General features: G+C 41.0%; 1 protein-coding gene across 2 annotated transcripts in view; it reads right to left on the bottom strand.

Moving 5' to 3' along the window:
- Window positions 1-5,643: 5,643 nt before the first annotated feature.
- The window catches only part of EOGT (EGF domain specific O-linked N-acetylglucosamine transferase), a 36,781-nt gene continuing 21,074 nt past the window's right edge, over window positions 5,644-21,350 (bottom strand). For both annotated transcript variants that reach the window (XM_081245080.1, XM_081245081.1), the window contains exons 9-16: window positions 19,122-19,214; window positions 18,717-18,788; window positions 18,484-18,570; window positions 17,896-17,964; window positions 15,254-15,315; window positions 12,834-12,953; window positions 8,393-8,495; window positions 5,644-7,810 (exon numbers count right to left, since the gene is read on the bottom strand). In XM_081245080.1, the coding sequence (XP_081101206.1) occupies window positions 7,664-7,810; window positions 8,393-8,495; window positions 12,834-12,953; window positions 15,254-15,315; window positions 17,896-17,964; window positions 18,484-18,570; window positions 18,717-18,788; window positions 19,122-19,214 (753 nt within the window). In that variant the 3' untranslated portion in view covers window positions 5,644-7,663. The remainder of the gene's footprint in view (window positions 7,811-8,392; window positions 8,496-12,833; window positions 12,954-15,253; window positions 15,316-17,895; window positions 17,965-18,483; window positions 18,571-18,716; window positions 18,789-19,121; window positions 19,215-21,350) is intronic.

Below are 21,350 nucleotides of genomic sequence, written 5' to 3'. Positions count from 1 at the left end.
AGAGCAGACTACAAGATCCTTCCCAGCTGTTGGCGCTTCTCACTAATCTCAAAGCAAAGCCGTAAAAGAATGGGTGCCTTTTTCTGCATATTACTTTTATTCCTTGTCCCCCGGATTTATTGCCTGCACCAAGTAGCAGTCACCATAAAACCCTTTTCAACAGACTGCTATTTGAATTGCAAAAGCAAGACTATCCGAGAACATATAATCCAGCACAAAGTCAATACGATAGCATCACCAAGCGATTTCTTGAGAGGCGGTTTATTTGCGTAGAGATACCCGCCGGGCAGAACCGAAATCCCACCTGGGCTCCGTGTCTCGGTGTGGTGATGGCAGTACAGATGCTCCACCGTCACATCTTTCTTTTAATTTCACAGGCAAGAGGATGCATTGACATCCTTGTGAACCGGAGGAGGAAAAACTCCCAGTCCCATTTCCACCAAGTGAACCATAAACACTTCGAAAAACATCTTGTGTAAATTCTCTAGCTGAACGTTGCTGAATATTCCCTGCATTTTTGAAAAGTGATATGTAGATAAAGATAGTTCTCTGGAGGATTTACATTTTTCTATCCGTGTAGAATTGCTCTGTCAATCGGTTCTTTCTTGCTTTGCTCTCCATTTTCTGCCGGCCCTAGGGGGCTGGAGCACTTGCTGCAGTAAGAAGTTGCTGAAGGAAGCAGTTGCTGCCGGTTTCCTCAGCGTTTGCATTGTCTTCCTCTGCCTCCTTTTCCTCAAGCTTTCCAACGTTCATGCTGGCCTCTCCCTGCCTTTCCTTTGGCCTGTTCAGTGTGTCTGGTACTTCCCTCATTTCACTCTTGTCCTCGGCTTTATTGACTGTCTATTCCACCTTAAGGGTGGGTTTTCTTCTGGGACTTGGAACCTTGACCTTTAACTTCATCACCTGCTGGCTGATTCCTCATCCAATCACCTCACAGCAAACTGGCCTGATTTCTCCGGCACCTTTATTTAACCCTGTGCCCAGCTCCTATTTCCCCCTAAGACCATAGGTACTTCTACAGATTTGTGTCCTTGCGATTTACTTTCCAGATTTTTTTTTTTAACGACCATTGTATATTACCTCCACTTGTCCTGCTGATGCCCTCGACTTGAGAGTCCGGAATGTGTCAGGGTAGCTGGATGGCATTAAACTTGGAATACGAAGGCCTGAGTCCACGTCCTGCCACTGCCATGGTGTAGTGTGGGGATAATCACACCTGGAGTCTGGCATGGCTACGTTAGTTGGGTTCTTTCAGGCTGGAAGGAAGAGGTCATCCAATGCATGACCTGAATGTACACGTGGCCTCGTGGATACCTGGAGAGTAGCTTATAATTGTACTTGATGCAAAAGAAGCACCAGTAGCTCAGATCTGATGTCTCGGTACCAGAAACCTTGGCATCCTCCTCACATCTCACATCCAAATGTCCCTGCTGAAGGGATCTGCGTGGGTCATTTCTTTACCCTTTATCTTACAACTGCCCGAATGGGCAGAATGCAGCTCACTTATCGATCCCTGGTCCAATCAACTGTGATCTGGGAGCACCGTTTATTTAACTCACAAACAAGATGCAACGGGCCAGAGTGACTTCACACTAAAAGCACTGCCTGGTACCCATTCCCCAGAAGGCAGATACAGCCGTGGCCAGTTTACAGCAGCCTGCCTGGAGGGGGATCTTTGCAACACTAATCCTCATGCTCCCTGAGAAAGAGGTCCAGTGGTCAAATGAATTTAGAAACGGTGCATATGACCTCTTCCTATTTAGAAATTCACGGTGTACATTAGTGTATCAAAAGTAGGGAGAAACCCTGCAAGAAACACCTCTACTCGGCTTGAGGCAGCATTTCCCTAGTAAACCGTTTTTTATGTAACATCTTAAGGATACCCAGTGGAAGACACTTTGCCAAGCGCTGGCTTGGACCTCATGAGCTGTCTAGTGTCATCAGCTGTCACTCTCTCCTAGAGCGGCAGCTCCCAACCCCTGTGCATCGGAACATCTGGGGACATTTGACCAGAGTCAGCCGATGGTACCCCTGAGATTCTGATTAACTTGGTTTGGGGAGAGGTCTGGAGATCAGAATTTAAATGCTCCCCAGGTACTACAGCTTTAAATGATAATAGCCCTATGTGTCATAGTATAATAATAGCATTTACTGAACAGATGCTATGTGCCAGGCCCTAAACAAGTGGGACTTAATTTTTTAATTTTATCCTTAAATCTACCCTACCTAATAGATATTGCCGCCAATTTAGGAGAAAATTGAAGTTTCCTGAGGCTAAGCAACGAACCCGTGGTCGCACAGCTTCTGTGCTACAAGGATGAGGAATCAGGCCCTTCTGATTTCTGCAACTGAATTCTTGGGTCTACACAACATGCCTCTCCCAGGAATCTTCTCTCTTGGTCTGAAAGTGCCTGTTAATGGTGGGCAGTCAACAAACATTGTGGAATGAACAATGCCATGAAGGATCTCCAACTTCCTTTTCAGCAAAAACATCCCCAAATTCTGCAACTCATGGCTGTGAAAAATAAATGAGAGGAAATACCTGGAGCACTGCATTAGATCAGATCCACGTAAAAACTCGGTATGAACACCCTTTGTGCTGAAAAGCCCTCCTTAATTAACATGCCACCATTTTTTGGCATCTAGACTTAAATGAACTCCTCCACTTACAGTCTCATTCTTCTCAAACTAAATGGTAACAGCACTTGCATATGCAATAAACTATAAAGCCAATATAAGAAAGAATTTAGCTCCTAAGGATTGAGGAACTAACGGGCTATCTCGAGATCCTACAGTAGAGCTCTCCTTCCAAGAAAATTCCTTTGCATCAATGAGAATGCATTCCACTAAACAGCTTCTCTCACTAGAAATCATCTTCCCAGGACCAAATGCTCTTTGCACAAGATGATCAGGAGATATTACAAAGGATTCAGGAATTGGCTGCAGCTAAGAAATGACACACTTAAACCTGAAAACTGTCTAGGATAATTTTCCCACTTTCCCTCAAATCAGGGATGAAAAAAATCCAACATACACAGAAGCAAGGCCCTACTCCTGGCGCTCAGGTGTCTGGAATTTACGAGATAATTACACTCAGGCTTCTGGGCGCAGAGGCCATTTGGAAGGGCTTGGCTGCCACCTTGTGGCCAAAATGTGCATTACCGTTCAAAGTGAGGGCCCACATAACCTGTACCTGGCTCCAAGCCACTTCTTCCATGACACGAGGGCTTATGACACCTTTTGCCATGCCCCAATAAGCTAACAGAGGGGGACAGTATTAAAGTGTCTGGCAATAGCCCTTGGTTGGGAATATGGTATTTTGAATGACTGGTTTCTCCAAGGCAACCATACCTGAGTTGATTTGCTTATATGCTCCTAGTTTCAAAAAAGCGAGTATTTTTCTAATTCTCTCTCCACTATGTTTCAAAGAAAACTATATTGTAACTGCAAGGAAAAGCCTAACTCCAGGACTTCGTTCTCTATTTTCTTTTCCACCCAATTTCCCTCTTCTTTTCCCTTCCCTCCTTCCCTCCCTTCCTTTCTTCCTCCTTTCCTTCCTTTACTTCCTACATTACCTCCCTGTTTAAATTCCTTCATAAAGAAAGCCCTATATCCAATCCATCTATTACTTATTAGCTGTGTGGCTTTGGGCAAGTTCCTTAACCTCTCTGTTAAACATCCTAAAGAATGGTTTTTACATTTTTTAAAAGATTGGGGGTGGGAACCAACGAATATTAATATGGGACAAAGAACTCATATGGCCCACAAAGCCCAGTCTCGCCTTCTACCATATGAAGTACACGGGATCATCTATAGGGAGTCTTTAAAACAAATAAAATCTGAGGGCTTCCCTGGTGGCGCAGTGGTTGAGAGTCCGCCTGCCGATGCAGGGGACGCGGGTTCGTGCCCCAGTCTGGGAAGATCCCACGTGCCGCAGAGCGGCTGGGCCCGTGAGCCATGGCCGCTGAGCCTGCGTGTCCGGAGCCTGTGCTCCGCAACGGGCCACAACAGTGAGAGGCCCACATACCGCACAAAAAAAATAAAAAAATAAAATAAAAAAATCTGAATCGAATAAAGCCTTGGAAGCCTGCTGGCAAGCAGTAGAAGGGCGAGTGGAACAAGATGAAGGGCATCACCCTGGCCCCGTTATGGATGCTGCAGTGGGTCTCGGAAGTCCCCCCATCATTGCTGGGCATGTTGGCTACTAATGGATTACGGCCGGACTGCCCTCAGCTGAAGAGACCTGCCCTGCCTAAGGTTACTCCCCTCCAGGGAAAGGCCAGTATTCAGGCATTCGTCGCTATGAGGATCTCTTGCCTCTATAATGAGCTCTACAGCGCCCCCCTGAGGCCTCACCTGCTACTGCACTGCAGCGCCATTCCTCCCTCCACCCAAGACTGGTCCCCTTCCTCACAGGTGTTAATCATGAGCCTCTTCCCCGATGGACCACCTGTGTATGAATCTCCATCCCAGAGTCTATTTCCCAGGGAACACGACCTAAGACATCCCTCCATAGTCTATTCCCAGCATAACAGCTAGAGTTACCCTCTTCAAAGTAAGTCGGGTCATTCCTCCTGTTTGAGATCCCTTCAATGACTCCCAGCTCATAAGCATCAAAGGACAAGAGCCTGGCCATCTGCACCCCAGTCCCATTGCCTCTTTGACCTCATCTCCTACTCCTCTGCCCCTCGATCACTCCAGCTACACTGGCTTCCTTGCTGTTCCTCAAACACACCAGGCATCCTCCTGCCTCAAGACCTTGGCACGCACCATCCAGTCTTCCTGGGATGCTCTTTGCCCCACTGTCTGCTTTCCTCCTCCTTTAGCTGCTTTAAATCCTGACTCAAAGGTGACCTCAGCGAGGATTTCCTTACCCTCTACCTAAGTGTGCCCAACTCCACCCAACCCCAGAGCGCCACATCCCTTGTCCCCGTCTTAGTTTTGTCCACACCATGTATCAACATCCAGCACACAGTATATTTTCCTTATGTATGTTAATATTTGTCTCCTCCACCGGAACGCAAGGTCCATGAAGGCAAGGACTTTTTTCTGTTCTGCTCACTGCTGTATCCCCAGAACCTAGAGTAGAGATGGTACCCAGTAGTTGCTGCATCAATAGTAAATAATTGAGTGAATAAATGGAGAACTATGGACATGGATTCAGAAGACCTGTGATCTTTAGAGAAGTCCTTTAAACAGCATCTGACTCTTTTCATGTTAAAAATGGGAACAATTCTGGGACTTCCCTGGTGGTCCAGTGGTTAAGACTCCATGCTCCCAATGCAGGGGGCGCAGGTTCAATCCCTGTTCGGGGAACTAGATCCAGCAATGAAGATCCCGTGTGCTGCAACTAAGACCTGGAGCAGCCAAATAACTAAATAAATAAACAAATAAATAAATAAAAATGGGAACAACTCATGTCATTTTTAAAAGATTATGCAATATAACATTTGTGAAAGCATCATATAATAAACTGCTAAATAATTGTAAGGTACAATTTTTCCTTAAACTGAATTCTTCATCAGTGAGCTACTCAATTTGTATAATCTAGAGCTGCCAGATTGCCGAAAAAAAAAGTAAGTGCCAAAAAAAAAAGTAAGCATCTGACATTCAGACACAGAAAACCCTGAAAATAGTCCGGTATTCAAATAAATTGTAAAACGATTTATTCCAAGGCCATACGCCACGTGTACAAACAATGACATGCACCTCTTCAAAGACTTAATAAAAAGAACAGTCTTTACATTTTAAATTTTATAACAGTTTGAAGACCTTCTTTTGCTCCCATCAAAAGTCTGATAAAACTGAGTTCCATAAAGTATCTAATGTATTTTCTTGTTTCTATAAAACATATTGTCTCTTTAAATGTGAAATATGCAAATGTAACATCTTATTATGAAACTGTTCTCAATGTCTGAAATTCTTGATCATCTACAGAATCACATTGCCATATAGTTTTTAAAATGAGGTAAGAAGATAAACTGTTGAAACCTTTTTTGAGGCCATTTTTTCAGATGTTTACACCTCTCTGACTAGAAGGCAACGTGGTCTTGACAACTCCTTTTACGTGAGCAATCTCAGTGGTTACTCAGTATACTGGACAAAGGACAGCAGCAACACCACTCATTTCAAAATTCATATGTTGTAAGTCTTTTAAAACAATGATAAGATCTCAAATCAAAGCTATTGCTACAGTGATTCACTAATTCCTTGACAGATATTTTAATAAATATTCCTCAACTCTAGAAAACTGTTCATAATCCTTTAAAGCAGGAGTCAGCAAACATGTTCTGTAAAGGTCCAGATAATAAATATTTTAGATTTCTCAGGTCACTTCTCTGCTGCATATTCTTTTTTTTTTTTTACAACTCTAAAATATTTTTTTAAAAAATGCTTAGCTCTGCTGTACTCTGTTAATCCCCTACTTAAAAAATAGAAGTTGCTAGTCTCTAAATTAGACTGCTCAAGTGTTAATAAAATGTAAACTTCACATTTTACAGTAAAATAAATCCATGGTTTCTGACCACTAAACTGAAAGTTCATAGACAATAGGAAATGAAGCCCATTCAAAGAGTGGGACTGCATTTCAGATATCCTGTTTAATCAATGGCACTTTCTTATGGCTTCTTATTCATTTTGAATTGGACAATTCAGGCATGTCTTTACCTTTTTTGTGTGTGTGTCTTTACTTTTTTCATAGGGAAAAAAATCTCCTCTTGTGACTAATTTAAAGTTTGCAAAATCAAAGGCTGGAATACTTCCATGCTAAAAGAGGTAGACGCATACACATAGGTATATGCACTTACAAGCACGTGCGCAACAAAACCACTATTTGATTTATAAATGCTCTCCACGGCTAAGAAGGAACCAGTGGAAACCAGCTAGAAGGTACACAAAAACAGTCCTAAAGGACGTCCTCATTTGTTTTTATCATATGTGGTTGTTACATGTGAGGAAAACATGATTTGCATATGAAATGTGAATATGAACTAATGCAACAGCATGGTTAATTCAGGTTCTTGATGAATATAACCTGGCATTGACTAAAAAGATACAACAGAGAATTCAGCAGGAGTTAGACTCTGATACAGTTAAGCAGATCTGTTTATAATACTGTTTAATCTATAACACGGGCCTATAGCTTGGTACTGAGAACCACAACTGTGTGTGTGTGTGTGTGTGTGTGTGTGTGTTTGCATGTTTTCCTTTCCTACTACAAACAGTGCTGTGAACAAATCATGGCAAATAAATGAGTTGTGAATTTGCTCAAATATATCATTAACAAGTTGGAATCCTCTTGAATGACGAGCTCATGGTATTCTATAAAAACATTTACAAATTCTAAAGCTAAGAAAGTTGCAAACTTTGGTATCCCTAAGAAAAAAGCTCAATTACGGCAGTGAGCCCAGGCCCAATTTCTGAACTATAAAAAGTAAAGTTTTCAGTGCAAAAAGAGTATCTTGATAAATAGCAATGACACAACAATCACATGAAACAGTTAAAGACTATAAAACATAAGTAATACCCTGAAGGCATGTTTTGGTATTAAAAAAAGGTACTTTGGGGCTAGGAGAAAACAGGCTGTTTTACCTATTTAACTGTGAGGTGAGTCTGGGTGGAGGACCGTTTAAACACTCCCTTTTGGCAAAAAGACTCAACACATTTATAGCTCATCATGTTTTTTCTTAAATGGCCACTTCGGGTGTTGCAATACGTGGTCTGCAGCCTGAAGGACAAGGTACATAAATTCTTCTACATCAAAAGAGTAGTTGGTAAACTTTGGATGTTCCCCCAGAGTTGGGTGGTGGCCCTGCAAAAACGAAGCAAAAGACAAATTTGTAAGGTGTTGAGGATGTGGTTTTCTGAACAAGAAGAAAGTTATTTTACTTTGGCCAAAGGAACTATTTTAGTTTATGCTCTACATCAGAGGTTGGCAAATTTTTTCAGTAACAGGCCAGATAACATATATTTTCAGCTCCATGGACCACAAAGTCTCCACCACAATTATTCAGCCCTGCCAATGAAGTGCTCAAGCAGCCATAGACAACACATAAACAGAGGAGCAGGACCATGTCCCAATAAAACTTTATTTATAAAAACAACTGGAGGGCCAGATTTAGCCCACTGGTCTGTAGTTTCCTGATCCTGTCTCTAAATAATTTAATAGATCTCTCTAGGCCCAAATTTCATGAAGTTCTCTTTTTCACATAAAGAGAGAGAGTAATTAATTTCTCCTTTCCCCCAGTTTGCAAATATAAAGCACAACAACTCACGATTCCAGAGAAGAACCGTTTTATCTTTGGATTGAAGTTCAAAGATAGTTTGTCATGTTAACTAGACACTTTAAACCAATTAAAAAGAAAACAGGATGAGTTTTGTTCTTGAACTTTACCTTATCTTGAGGAAATACTTTGCTCTGCCTTCGCCAAGTGATGTAGTGGACGCCTCTCAGCCTGGCCAGGTCCAAGTAACAGCGTTCATCTCCACAGTTGTATCTAAAGACACACGGGCATCCACACATAGGGCTTTTGCCTGGGATTGCTGACCAATACGCAATTCTCTGGGGAAAAAGCTCATCTCCCAAATATGTTCTTACAAAAGGTTTTATAAACGGTAAACAAGAGTGAGAGAGATTTGTGTTCATAGCAGCAGTGTTCACAATAGCCGAAAGGTACAAACGACCTGAATGTCTACCAACTGATGAATGGATAAATAAAATGTGGTATATCCATACAAGGAATAATTATTGACAATAAAAAGGAATGAGTACTGATCCATGCTACAACATGGATGAACCTTGAAAACATGATGCTAAGTGAAAGAAGCCAGTCATAAAAGCCCACATATGGTATGATTCCACTTATGTGAAATGTCCATAATAGACAAATCTATAGAGACAGAAAGTAGATTCGTGGTTTCCAGGGGCTGGGAGGAGGATGGAATGAGAGTAACTGCTGAAGAGTACTGAGTTTCTTTGGGGGGATAATGAAAATTTTATAAAATTATGGTGGTGGCAACAATCAGAGAAGAAAAAGAAATAAAAGGAATCCAAATTGGAAAAGAAGAAGTAAAGCTGTCACTGTTTGCAGATGACATGATACTATACATAGAGAATCCCAAAGATGCTATCAGAAAACTACTAGAGATAATCAATGAATTTGGTAAAGTAGCAGGATATAAAATTAATGCACAGAAATCTCTGGCATTCCTATACACTAATGATGAAAAATCTGAAAGTGAAATTAAGAAAACACTCCCATTTACCATTGTAACAAAAAGAATAAAATATCTAGGAATAAACTTACCTAAGGAGAAAAAAGACCTGTATGCAGAAAATTATAAGACACTGATGAAAGAAATTAAAGATGATACAAATAGATGGAGAGATATACCATGTGCTTGGATTGGAAGAATCAACATTGTGAAAATGACTCTACTACCTAAAGCAATCTACAGATTCAATGCAATCCCTATCAAACCACCAATGGCATTTTTCACAGAACTGGAACAAAAAAATTTCACAATTTGTATGGAAACACAAAAGACCCTGAATAGCCAAAGCAATCTTGAGAATGAAAAATGGAGCTGGAGGAATCAGGCTCCCTGACTTCAGACTATAATACAAAGCTACGGTAATCAAGACAGGATGGTACTGGCACAAAAACAGAAAGATAGATCAATGGAACAGGACAGAAAGCTCAGAGATAAACCCACGCATATATGGTCATCTTATCTTTGATAAAGGAGGCAAGAATATACAGTGGAGAAAAGACAGCCTCTTCGATAAGTGGTGGTGGGAAAACTGGACAGCTACATGTAAAAGTATGAGATTAGAACACTCCCTAACACCATACACAAAAATAAGCTCAAAATGGATTAAAGACCTAAATATAAGGCCAGAAACTATCAAACTCTTAGAGGAAAACATAGGCACAACACTCTATGACATAAATCACAGCAAGATCCTTTTTGACCCCCTCCTAGAGAAATGGAAATAAAAAAAAATAAACAAATGGGACCTAATGAAACTTCAAAGCTTTTGCACAGCAAAGGGAACCATAAACAAGACCAAAAGACAACCCTCAGAATGGGAGAAAATATTTGCAAATGAAGCAACTGACAAAGGATTAATCTCCAAAATTTATAAGCAGCTCATGCAGCTCAATAACAAAAAAACAAACAACCCAATCCAAAAATGGGCAGAAGACCTAAATAGACATTTCTCCAAAGAAGATATACAGATTGCCAACAAACACATGAAAGAATGCTCAACATCATTAATCATTAGAGAAATGCAAATCAAAACTACAACGAGAAAAATTAAATAATAAAAAAAACTACAATGAGATATCATCTCACACCAGTCAGAATGGCCATCATCAAAAAGTCTAGAAACAATAAATGCTGGAGAGGGTGTGGAGAAAAGGGAACACTCTTGCAGTGCTGGTGGGAATGTAAATTGATACAGCCACTATGGAGAACAGTATGGAGGTTCCTTAAAAAACTACAAATAGAACTACCATACGACCCAGCAATCCCACTCCTGGGCATATACCCTAAGGAAACCATAATTCAAAAAGAGTCATGTACCAAAATGTTCATTGCAGCTCTATTTACAATAGCCAGGAGATGGAAGTAACCTAAGTGTCCATCATCGGATGAATGGATAAAGAAGATGTGGCACATATATACAACGGAATATTACTCAGCCATAAAAAGAAACGAAATTGAGTTATTTGTAGTGAGGTGGAGGGACCTAGAGTCTGTCATACAGAGTGAAGTAAGTCAGAAAGAGAAAAACAAATATCGTATGCTAACACATATATATGGAATCTAAGGAAAAAAAAAAAGGTCATGAAGAACCTAGGGGTAAGACAGGAATAAAGACACAGACCTACTAGAGAATGGACTTGAGGATATGGGGAGGGAGAAGGGTAAGCTGTGACAAAGTGAGAGAGTGGCACGGACATATATACACTTCCAAACATAAAATAGATAGCTAGTGGGAAGCAGCCGCATAGCACAGGGAGATCAGCTCAGTGCTGTGTGACCACCTAGAAGGGTGGGATAGGGAGGGTGGGAGGGAGGGAGACGCAAGAGGGAAGAGATATGGGAACATATGTATACGTATAACTGATTCACTTTGTTATAAAGCAGAAACTAACACACCATTGTAAAGCAATTATACTCCAATAAAGATGTTAAAAAGTTATGGTGGTGGTTGCACAACTCTGTCAATATATTAAAACCATTGAATTATATGATTTAAGTGAGTGAATTGTATGCTGTGTAAATTATGTCCCAATAAAACTGTTTATAGAAACACGCACACACAATAGAGTGGGAGAGATTATTTTTAAAATGTTCCCATAACTAAATTATCTTAACTTTCCAAAAGCCGAATCAGATTAAAGAATGGAGGGAACCTTTATCAATAGGACTGTGAACTTGATATTAACTCCTAATACCCCTATCTTTGTACATATGAACGTGGCCTTGGGGTAGGTAACATATCCTCCAAAGCAGAAATTGATCCCAGGTCTGTTGACCTCCAAGGCCTGAGATTTCTCAATGACATTTCTTTCCTTCCTTTCTTCCCTCCCTTCCTCTCTGGAAGAAATGAAGAATTGAAATAGAATCTACAATTATCTGGCTATTTCTCTAACATATATATATTTTAAAATGTTTTTCAGGGTGTTGGAAGTTCATGACAACTTTTTTCTAATTAGTCTCTCATTTAAATGCCAAGTCAAGTCATTTTTAAAATGCGACCATAAAATCAAAATATTTAGATGCAAGGAGGGGAAATCAGCTAACAGTAATCACTATTGGTATCCAGAGTAGAATTATTAAAGGAGAGGAGTCCATGTCTGGGAAAATTACTTTCCCTTGAGGCCTCAGTCTCCCTGTGTATGGAATCAGTGAGCACTAGGCAAAGTGGTGGGCTTATGTTTTGGAGCTGTGCTCTTCACCAGGTATACAGGTACTCAAACTCTCTATCTCTCTTTTTTTAAATTGTGGTAGAAAACACAGGACATACAATTTACCATCTTAACCACTTATAAGTGTACAGTTCAGGGGTAAGTATACCTTATTGTTATGTGACCAATCTCCAGAATGCTTTCATTTTGCAAAAGTGAAACTCTGTCCCCATTAAACACTAAGTCCCCGTTCACATCTCCCCCCAGTTCCTGGCAACCGCTCTTGTACTTTCTGTCTCTATGAATCTGAGTACTCTATGTACCTTATATAAGTGAAATCATATGGTATTTGTGCTTTTGAGAGTAACTTATTTCACGTAACATAATGTCCTCAAGGTTCATCCCTGTCATATAGCATGAGGTAGGATTTCTTTATTTTTTAAAGCTGAGTAATATTCTATTGGATTTGTGTATCACATTTTGTTTATCCATTCAACAGTCAGTGGACAACTGAGTTGCCTCCACCTCTTGGCTAATGGAAAAACATGGCTATGAATGTGGGTGGGCAACACACAGGTTCTCTTTTAACACAGTAATTACACTGATTGCAGGGAGATGCTTTCAGTTTGACAGGAACACAGAAATGCACTCAGAGGAAGGAAACCGTAGATTCACATCTCCCGAATCCTGCTGAGATGGGGAAGGAAAGAGATATTTGCTTGCTAAGGGCAATGGCAGGCTGCAGACGTCACATTTTTAGTTTTAGGTCTTTTTTTCTTTTTAGATGCCTACATGATGTGGCTTCTTTGTGATGATTAAATAGTAAGCCTTTTGATGCTCTGAATGAAAGCCTCAGCTGGCAGAAAAAGCATTATCAGCTGCCTCAATGTAAAACTGTCCCCAAACACTTACAGTTCAAACACAGCAGCCCAGTCTGGAAGGAAAAGTAAATGCGTAAGACCAGCTCCATGCATTCCAATAAATATGTCCGTGTTATGCGTGATCCTTAGCTGATCTAAAAACCCAAGTTCCCTGTGAACATAAAGAACAACAAAAGAAAAAAGGGGAGGAGAGGGAAGGTATTAAGTTGAGTAAGCTCATGATTCAGGGTAACAGCATTTATACAAGTATCTTTCCCAATTTAAAGCACATTCTGCCATGATATTTTTTTGCCAATTTCAAGTCTACTCCAGAAATTAACAACTTAATTACTTAATAACATTTTCTCTAAGTTAAGCTCACTTTTTTTTAAACTTACATTTTCTTATTTTAGAAGAAAACTTTTATACCTGTCTTAAATGGAAAACCAGTAACTCATGACGTGAACAAAACTGTAAAAATAGATATAATGAAACTAAAAAGCATTCTTCCAATCTAGGTAGATAACATTGCAAGGCAGAGCTCTGAGCCTGAGGCTTGCTCCCTCTTTATGAAAAATGAAATTAGCAAGCATTAAAGTGATGTTATGATATATTCGCACCAAATTGAAAACTATTTCCTTAAAATCATATAGGAATTAAAAAAAAAAAAACAAATTCTTCCTTGTGTGATTTGAGTCATTCAGTTACCATCTGGGTACTCCTAAGGTTGTCTTGGATGCCATGAGGGCATTTTCCTGTCTTTGTGGATTTATGAGGGATAAATCCACCATTTTAGGCACCTTGGGACTATAAAAGTAGTCTTTGAATTCAAGACACTAAAAGATGTGCAAACTCTGAACCGAAAGTCAGTGAGGCTGGGAAGAAATGATGGACAGAGGCTAACACTCTGAATAAACATAATGGAATCCGATCTCCCAGTCCCACCCACTCAAAGTGAAGAAAAATAAATAGATCCGCTGGCATCTAAGAAGGGAAAGCAAATTTCCTCTTAATCAGCTTCACCTCTTTAAAGAGCTTCCTCTCCCAGCAGAACAGAAACCCTACACTTCGCACAAGGGAAAGGAGACAAAGGCACCAAGTGTGTCTCACACAAGGCACATGTGCCTCAGTTTCCCCAGGAATGCCAACTGATACCGAGGCAAGGAGGGGCATTCGTCCGGGGGAATATATCCGTGGAGTTATTATTTCTGGGAAAGGCCTGAAGATCAGGACTCACAAACCTCGATGCCGTTAGGTTACTACTGTGTCCCTCCCATTGGCAAGGTCTGAATTTACTGTCACTCTTCCTTCACCTGGGAAACCCCTACGTATTCTTCAAAGCCAGTCAGCGACAGAGTCTCAGAGGCGCCCCCCCCGCCCCAGTTCTTTCATCCTGACCCCGGGCCCTCTTCTACCTCCACATTTTTCCTCAGGTGGCAATGAGGGAGTCACCGTGGCGAAGTGTCACCCGTCCAATAGGAATAGCTTCGCCAACCTCCAAGACTCTCAGAAGAGGGAGATGAGACACAGCTAGGGAAGCGTAAGTGTAAGTCTCAACAAATGACAGCTGTTCTTGCAACTGCTATTTATTCATACTCAGTGTCTGAGGTCCTCAAGACAAGAGCCATGCCTCCTCCATAACTGCATTCCTACTGCGAGCCTGGTGACCGGCCCATGGCAGGTACCTGATAAAGATGTGTTGTATAAATGAACAAATGTATAATGAATGAGGTGCAAAACTCCCACACTTACCAATAAGTTTAAACCTAGCTGTGTTAGGCACCCTATGCTGGTATATGTATACTTTTTTTTTTACATAGAACAAAACTGTTTGGAAAAGAAGACTATGATTGTGGGGGGGCAAAGGAGGGAGAGAAAAGCTTTCACTTTCCTTTGGAACTTTTCTATACTGCTTGACCTTTTCTACCAGGAACATGTATTATCTTTACAGATGTCAACACGGGTTACCTAGACAGTAAATCATAGGCAGATTCTGTCTTTCCAAGCTGTTTACTTGTATCAGAATTTTAAAAGAAATGTAATATTTAAAAAGATTTTTAGAAGCCTCATATTATTTGATGAACCTCAAATTATTCCCTTAATTATTCCCATCTTGTAGGTCAGAAGTTGAAACCCAGCAGCTAGCAGGCAAATGAAGCCTACAACATTTTTTTAAAATTCGGAATTAGTTGCCGACTTTTAGAAATTCAGAAATTTCAAATGAAAATCAGGATGCATCACTTCTCTTTAAAAAAGGGATGGTGCGGCAACATCAGGCCCCTCACAGCTGAAGAGCTTCTGCCCGCTACGCCCGGGGTCCTCACCTGCCCATTTCATTCACCGATGGCGTCCGCTTGGCCCTTCCAGGTTTACATGCGCCAGCAACTCCCATTCTCAAAGTCCTTCCTCTCCCCCATTAACTCATCAAAGCCAAAGACGACAGTGTCTGCCCAACAGTGGGTTATTACTTACTTATACTTATAATCGACAATCTGGACCTCAAAGGTAGATACCGTTTTCAGTGCATTTACAAGCTGGGAAAATAAGAGAAACCTTTAGAATTTCTTTTCCTTCTTTCTCTTCTGTTTCACTTACCTTGGAGTCCCCCAATTTTTATTTTTCATACCCAGTATTTTCCAAGCATTAAATATCCTTCAGGTCTATTGTGTTTAACCCTTAACTGAGTTCAAGTGCAGGCTCCACGCCTGCATTTTACGGAGGATACGCTACCTCCCTAAAATTGCACTGCTCTGAGTTGCCATGAGGCTGGAGGGTGACAATTCATAAGAGCAAAGGGCTTCACATAGACGCACATGAAGTGTTAGCTATGGTTATTCCAATAGTTAGTCCCTCAACTTTCAACATATATTCGTTGGGTACCTACTTTGTTCCAGAACTTTCTTCCTACCCATTATCTCATTTCAGACAAACCCCTAGTGCTTTGGGACCTCATCCACCGAAAATACTAAATTCCGGGCAGAAAAACATTTTCAACATCTCTACGCAGGAAAACAACTATACTTTTAGCGAAGAGAAAACAACAAAGCACAATTGATCGATCATCAAATGCATCGCCATGGTTCTCTATGTCCCTCACAATTCTAATCTTGAAGTAGGGCAGGACTGCATGAACCATCATTTAATGAGAGCATCTGGGTTTTGCTATCTATTCACGAGCCAAGCAAAAGAGAAAGGTGCTTTCTGCCTGGGAGCTGCCTCTCCAAGAGACGCCAATCCTGGGAGAAAAGCAGCCAGTTGGGCGCTCTTTGGCTTGGTATTAGAGCTGAATTACCAAATCCCACCTTTGGGCAAGAGCATCTGGGCGAGCTGCGGAGCTGGATCTGAAAACGTCGATGGCTGCAGTGTAGCACCCACTGATGCTACCCTTCCACTGGACTTCTTTCCAGCAGCCGAGGCTGTTCCTCAGCCTGCCCCTTCCCGATGGACCGGGAGGCAAGGTGGGTCGGTCTCCTCCAAGGTCAAATTGTGTTAGAGCAGTGGAGCGCTCTGTTGAAGAAGCAGGCTCAGACCCTGACGAACTTGGCTCACCCCTCGTTACTCTGCTCATTAGCTGGGTGACCTTGGGCATGTTTTTTAACCTATAAGCCTCAGTGTCCTTGTCCAGAATAGAGAATAATAATAAAATACCTATATTTTCGGTTTGCTGGGAAAGTTGCAGTACAGGTATGGGGAGCACATAGCAGTATACTTGGTACATAATTGCAGCCAATACCTGTTACCTCTATCGATACATACTATTGATCTGCCTGCTAATGAGGCTTCTCACCTGTCTACCCCAACATTGCATTACGTGATACTTTTATTTCCAGGTGTTTAAAACACACATACATACACTGTTCATTTCTTCCATCCACACAGCTCACAATCAATGCCTCGTTACACCATACGTTCATGTCCTCCATAATCCATATGCATCTCGAGAGGAGATGCTAATTACATAATTTGGATCAGCCTGTTAGGCATCCAAATTAATCTGTGTGAAACATTTTACCCATCAAAACCTGCCCCCAGTTGCCCTCCCATCTCAAGTCCACTGAACTGCTTAAGCTAAAAGCCCAGGAGTTCGCGCTTGATTCTCACTACCTCTCCTGGCTGTACCTGAGGCTATAACTGTACATTCCCACAATAAGTATCATAGGCTTTATCTCCAAGATATATCCTGAAACCACTTATTTTGTCATCCCTACTGTCACCCCCTTTATCTAAACTCTTATCAGGGCAATGGCTCTTAATCAATCTCCCCACTCCTACTCTTGCAGCCAGAGTCATTTACAAATAAATAAGTCCGTTTCATCTCGCTCTCTGTGTCTTCATTTTCTATTTGCTGCTGTGACAAATTACTACAGACTTATCATCTTAAAACAACACAATTTATCCTCTTATGGTTCTGTAGGATAGAAGTCCTACACAATGAGATAGAAGCCTCACTGGGATGAAATCAAGGTGTAGGCAGAGCTGCACCCCTTCTGGAGTCTCTAGGGGAGAATCCTTGCCTTTTCCAGCTTCTAGAGGCCACCCACATTCGAGTAAACCTTACTATTGCAAGGACATCGTCCAGTCATGCTGTTGTAGGGAGGCTTCCATGGTGCTCTCCTTGAGATTAAGTATATTTATGAATTGATGTTGTTGAAATGAGTCAGGGAGGCTAAGAGGTGAACAATTTCTATGACACCCATGAAAAGGATGGAGACTTTTCCAACTTAATCTGCTGCTGGATGCCACAGTCCTGCCACAGTCCATCAGCCATCTCCCCAAAGATACTCTCCCCCATTGTTTTGCTGCTAGTTTGCCCAGAGACAAAAAGTTTGGCAATCCATGGTAGCAAAGGCAGGACTCAGGCAGTTTTGTCTCTGTTTCCACACTGAGGTGGTGCAGATGAATGTCTACAGTAAGGCAAAGCTCATTCAGCAATGGATGGTTTGATGACTTGCAGTAGAAATCCAATAAATAAACTGGGCACAGCCATCAGACTTTTCTAAAAGCTAATAATTTCAAATCAAAGCATTTAGTATGATGTGAAAAAAATAAAGCACATCAGTCATAGGAAGTGAAGTTCAATATGACGCTATTAAAAATGCATCCCAAAAACTAACCTCATTTTGGTTGAGTATTTTCCGGTATTCTGTGCTCCGTGCGAGAATGGTGACTCGAATTTTTCCATCCTGTGGAAAAGGCAAAATAATGCTGTGTATGCCTGGACAGATAAATGAACAACTGAACTTAAAATGTGATTTTCACCGAGAGATGAAATTCAATAAGGACACCTTTATGAAACTTTTTTTTTTTTTTTAGCCTGATTTCTTCACAGTTCTCTCAGGGGATAAAAATGCATCCACTTTAGCCACAGAAGGCAAAACCCATTCATTGCACTACTTCTTTTTGGTTGGGTGGGTGGATTTGGGGGCAGAGTTTATGTGGGCTGGGTAGGGGTTTGGGGAAGGATGGAGAGATATAGGGAAAAGAAAAGGAAAAGAAAAAGAGAAAAAAACACATTCTTCCACTATCTCTTAGTTTATCGAAATTTCCTCGGTTGTTGACATCTGATTTCAAATCACTTCAGGTCAGAAAACAACCCAGAAAGCACTGTCTGCTGATGATCTCCTTTTTCTGCAAAGCTGGTATTGATTTTTATTTGGGGTGAAAAGTCAAGACCACCTCAGAACCCATAATGTAGTCATTACCTTGGGACCCTCTTGTGTGATGTTCAGTCTGTGTAGTACATGCTGAGAAAATGCCCGGAATAATCCGGTATTTTGACAGCCAGATATCTAAAATAAAAAAATATTTCCTATTACAATGAATAATATCTGCATTACTATTTAAGATGTTCTCAAGTTATGTGTAAGTGTTATCTTAAAATCAATCAAGAATAAATTCTCTGAATAGGAATGTTAACCACAGATTAAATGCTTACCAGAGGGGTATTATAGAACAGCCCATATCTCATCCGGGGGAGTAAGGAAAAAATAGCTTCTTTAAAACATACCTAAGAATGAAGATATTTTAAATGGTAAGAGAACACAGTTTGCACCCTTCACACCAAAACAGCACTAATAATTACAGAAAATAATTTAATTAATCTCTATTTTGCATAGCCAATTATTTCACTCAAGTGAAATTCATATTCTTGAAAAAGCTATGAACAAAAGGTTTTAAAAGCTACATAGTTAATAACCATGATGACTCTAGTTATTACAAAAGAAACTGAGTTACAAATCAATGGTAATAGCTCATAGAAACTCAGATTAAATATTTATTTGATGAGTGAGTCATCTGTAATGACAGTTATTTACAGACATTTCAGTAAAGTTTCCAGTACCCTTTTGGAATCATAAGTTTTCAAATGTATAACATCATAATCAGTAAATGCTTTCCATGTATCGGAGAACAGGTCACCATATCCGTAGGAGCTCTGAAAATGGAAACAAAATAAGTTAGGGAATTTGGCTAAACTTGGCTTTTCAAAAATGTGAGAAAATACCTGAATTAGCTTCTTAGTATTAAGAACAAGCAATCCGAAATAAGCTCATAAAATCCATAGGAAAAAAATGGATTTTCATCTTGGGCCTGAGCAAGTCCCTAATCTGATGTAATATCATCAGAAATAATCACCACAATTATAATCTTAGTTTTCCATCCTAGCCCTTTTGATTCTCATGTCCTTAAAATTGCAGTCATTGTGGGGGTATTTCCCCCGTGAATTTTCTATCCAAATCACAGATAAACACAACACATATGTACACCACCTTTTGTACACACTGTGATATGCTCACGGAGCAAAATCCATCAGAGCAGACAGAATACACTTTTGGAAAGAAATCTGAGAGCAAGAAAATGCCTTGAAAGTTTTAACATTAAAAACATAATGGGGGCCTCCCTGGTGGCGCAGTGGTTGAGAATTTGCCTGCCAATGCAGGGGACACAGGTTCGAGCCCTGGTCTGGGAAGATCCTACATGCTGCGGAGCAACTAGGCCCGTGAGCCATGGCCGCTGAGCCTGCGCGTCTGGAGCCTGTGCTCCGCAACAACAGAGGCCGTGATAGTGAGAGGCGCGTGCACCGCGATGAAGAGTGGCCCCCACTTGCCACAACTAGAGAAAGCCCTCGCATAGAAACAAAGACACAACACAGCCAAAAATAAATTAATTAATAGAAAAGAAACAAAAAAAACTGATTAGACCCTTTGTAAGTTTATTTTTAAAAAAACATAATGAATGTAACTCTAAGAAATGATGTTCCTATTGATTAATGAATAACATAACTCCCCATTGACATTAATGAGTAATAATAATAATAATATACTTTTAAATTTTATTTATTTATTTATTGGCGGCATTGGGTTTTCCTTGCTGCACATGGGCTTTCTCTAGTTGCGGCGAGCAGGGGCTACTCTCCGTTGCGGTGCATGGGCTTCTCATTGCAGTGGCTTCTCTTGTTGCGGATCACGGGCTCTAGGCATGTGGGCTTCAGTAGTTGTGGCACATGGGCTCAGTAGTTGTGGCTCACGGGCTCTAGAGTGTAGGCTCAGTAGTTGTGGCGCAGGGGCTTTGTAGTTCCAAGGCATGTGGGATCTTCCCAGACCAGGGCTCAAACCCGTGTCCCGTGCGTTGGCAGGCGGATTCTTAACCACTGTGCCACCAGGGAAGTCCCAATAATAATATTAATAGTATCCTGCATACTTCCTACATCTCAGGCACTGTTCTAAGAACTTGACATTATTAACACATTAAACCACCCCACTAACTTAATGAGTGAGGGAATACCATTATCCCCATTTTACAGATGAGGAAACTGAGACAAAGTTTAAGTAATTTGTCTCAACTGTAGAACTGCTGTGTTTACAGGGCTGGGATTAAATCCAGTCTCTTTGGTTCCAGACTCCATGATTGTAACCTCTATATGGCAGTTGCCTTTCAATGAGAACCAGTTTGTTCTGGCACATTTACCAAATGCATTTCATTTTTGAAAAGTAGAAATTAATTACATGCTCCATCAGCTGAAGGAAGGAGGTCAATTTATTTCAAAATGGTAGAACTCAGATGGAAAAATTCAGCCAAAAGAAGTAAGAAATATGTATTGTAGGGTTCCATTCAAGGTCTACAGCTGGTTATACATGACGTTCATTATGTTCATGTCTTTTTTTTTTTTTTTTTGCAGTACGCGGGCCTCTCACTGTTGTGACCTCCCCTGTTGTGGAGCACAGGCTCCGGACCTGCAGGCTCAGCGGTCATGGCTCACGGGCCCAGCCGCTCCGCGGCATGTGGCATCTTCCCGGACCGGGGCACGAACCCGTGTCCCCTGCATCGGCAGGTGGACTCTCAACCACTGCACCACCAGCCTATGTTCATGTCTTTTTATCTTTACAGCATTCTTTTTTTTCAGATTTTGAAAATTTTATGTTGCACCTATTAGAGTTATTTCAAAGTTATTGAGAACTGTTAGATGTGGTGATAAAAAATAAAAATTCTTTCCCTCGATGTTTCTCCAGTGCTGTTCTAATAAAGGCCCTTCTCAACATCATCAAAAATTGAATGTCCCAGTTTTGGTTCA

The sequence above is a fragment of the Mesoplodon bidens genome, assembly GCF_964165515.1.
Source record: "Mesoplodon bidens genome assembly, chromosome: 10".
In the NCBI taxonomy this organism is placed as follows: Eukaryota; Metazoa; Chordata; class Mammalia; order Artiodactyla; family Ziphiidae; genus Mesoplodon; species Mesoplodon bidens.
Note: the sequence above shows the minus strand (reverse complement) of the source record. Positions and strands in the feature narration are given on the sequence as shown.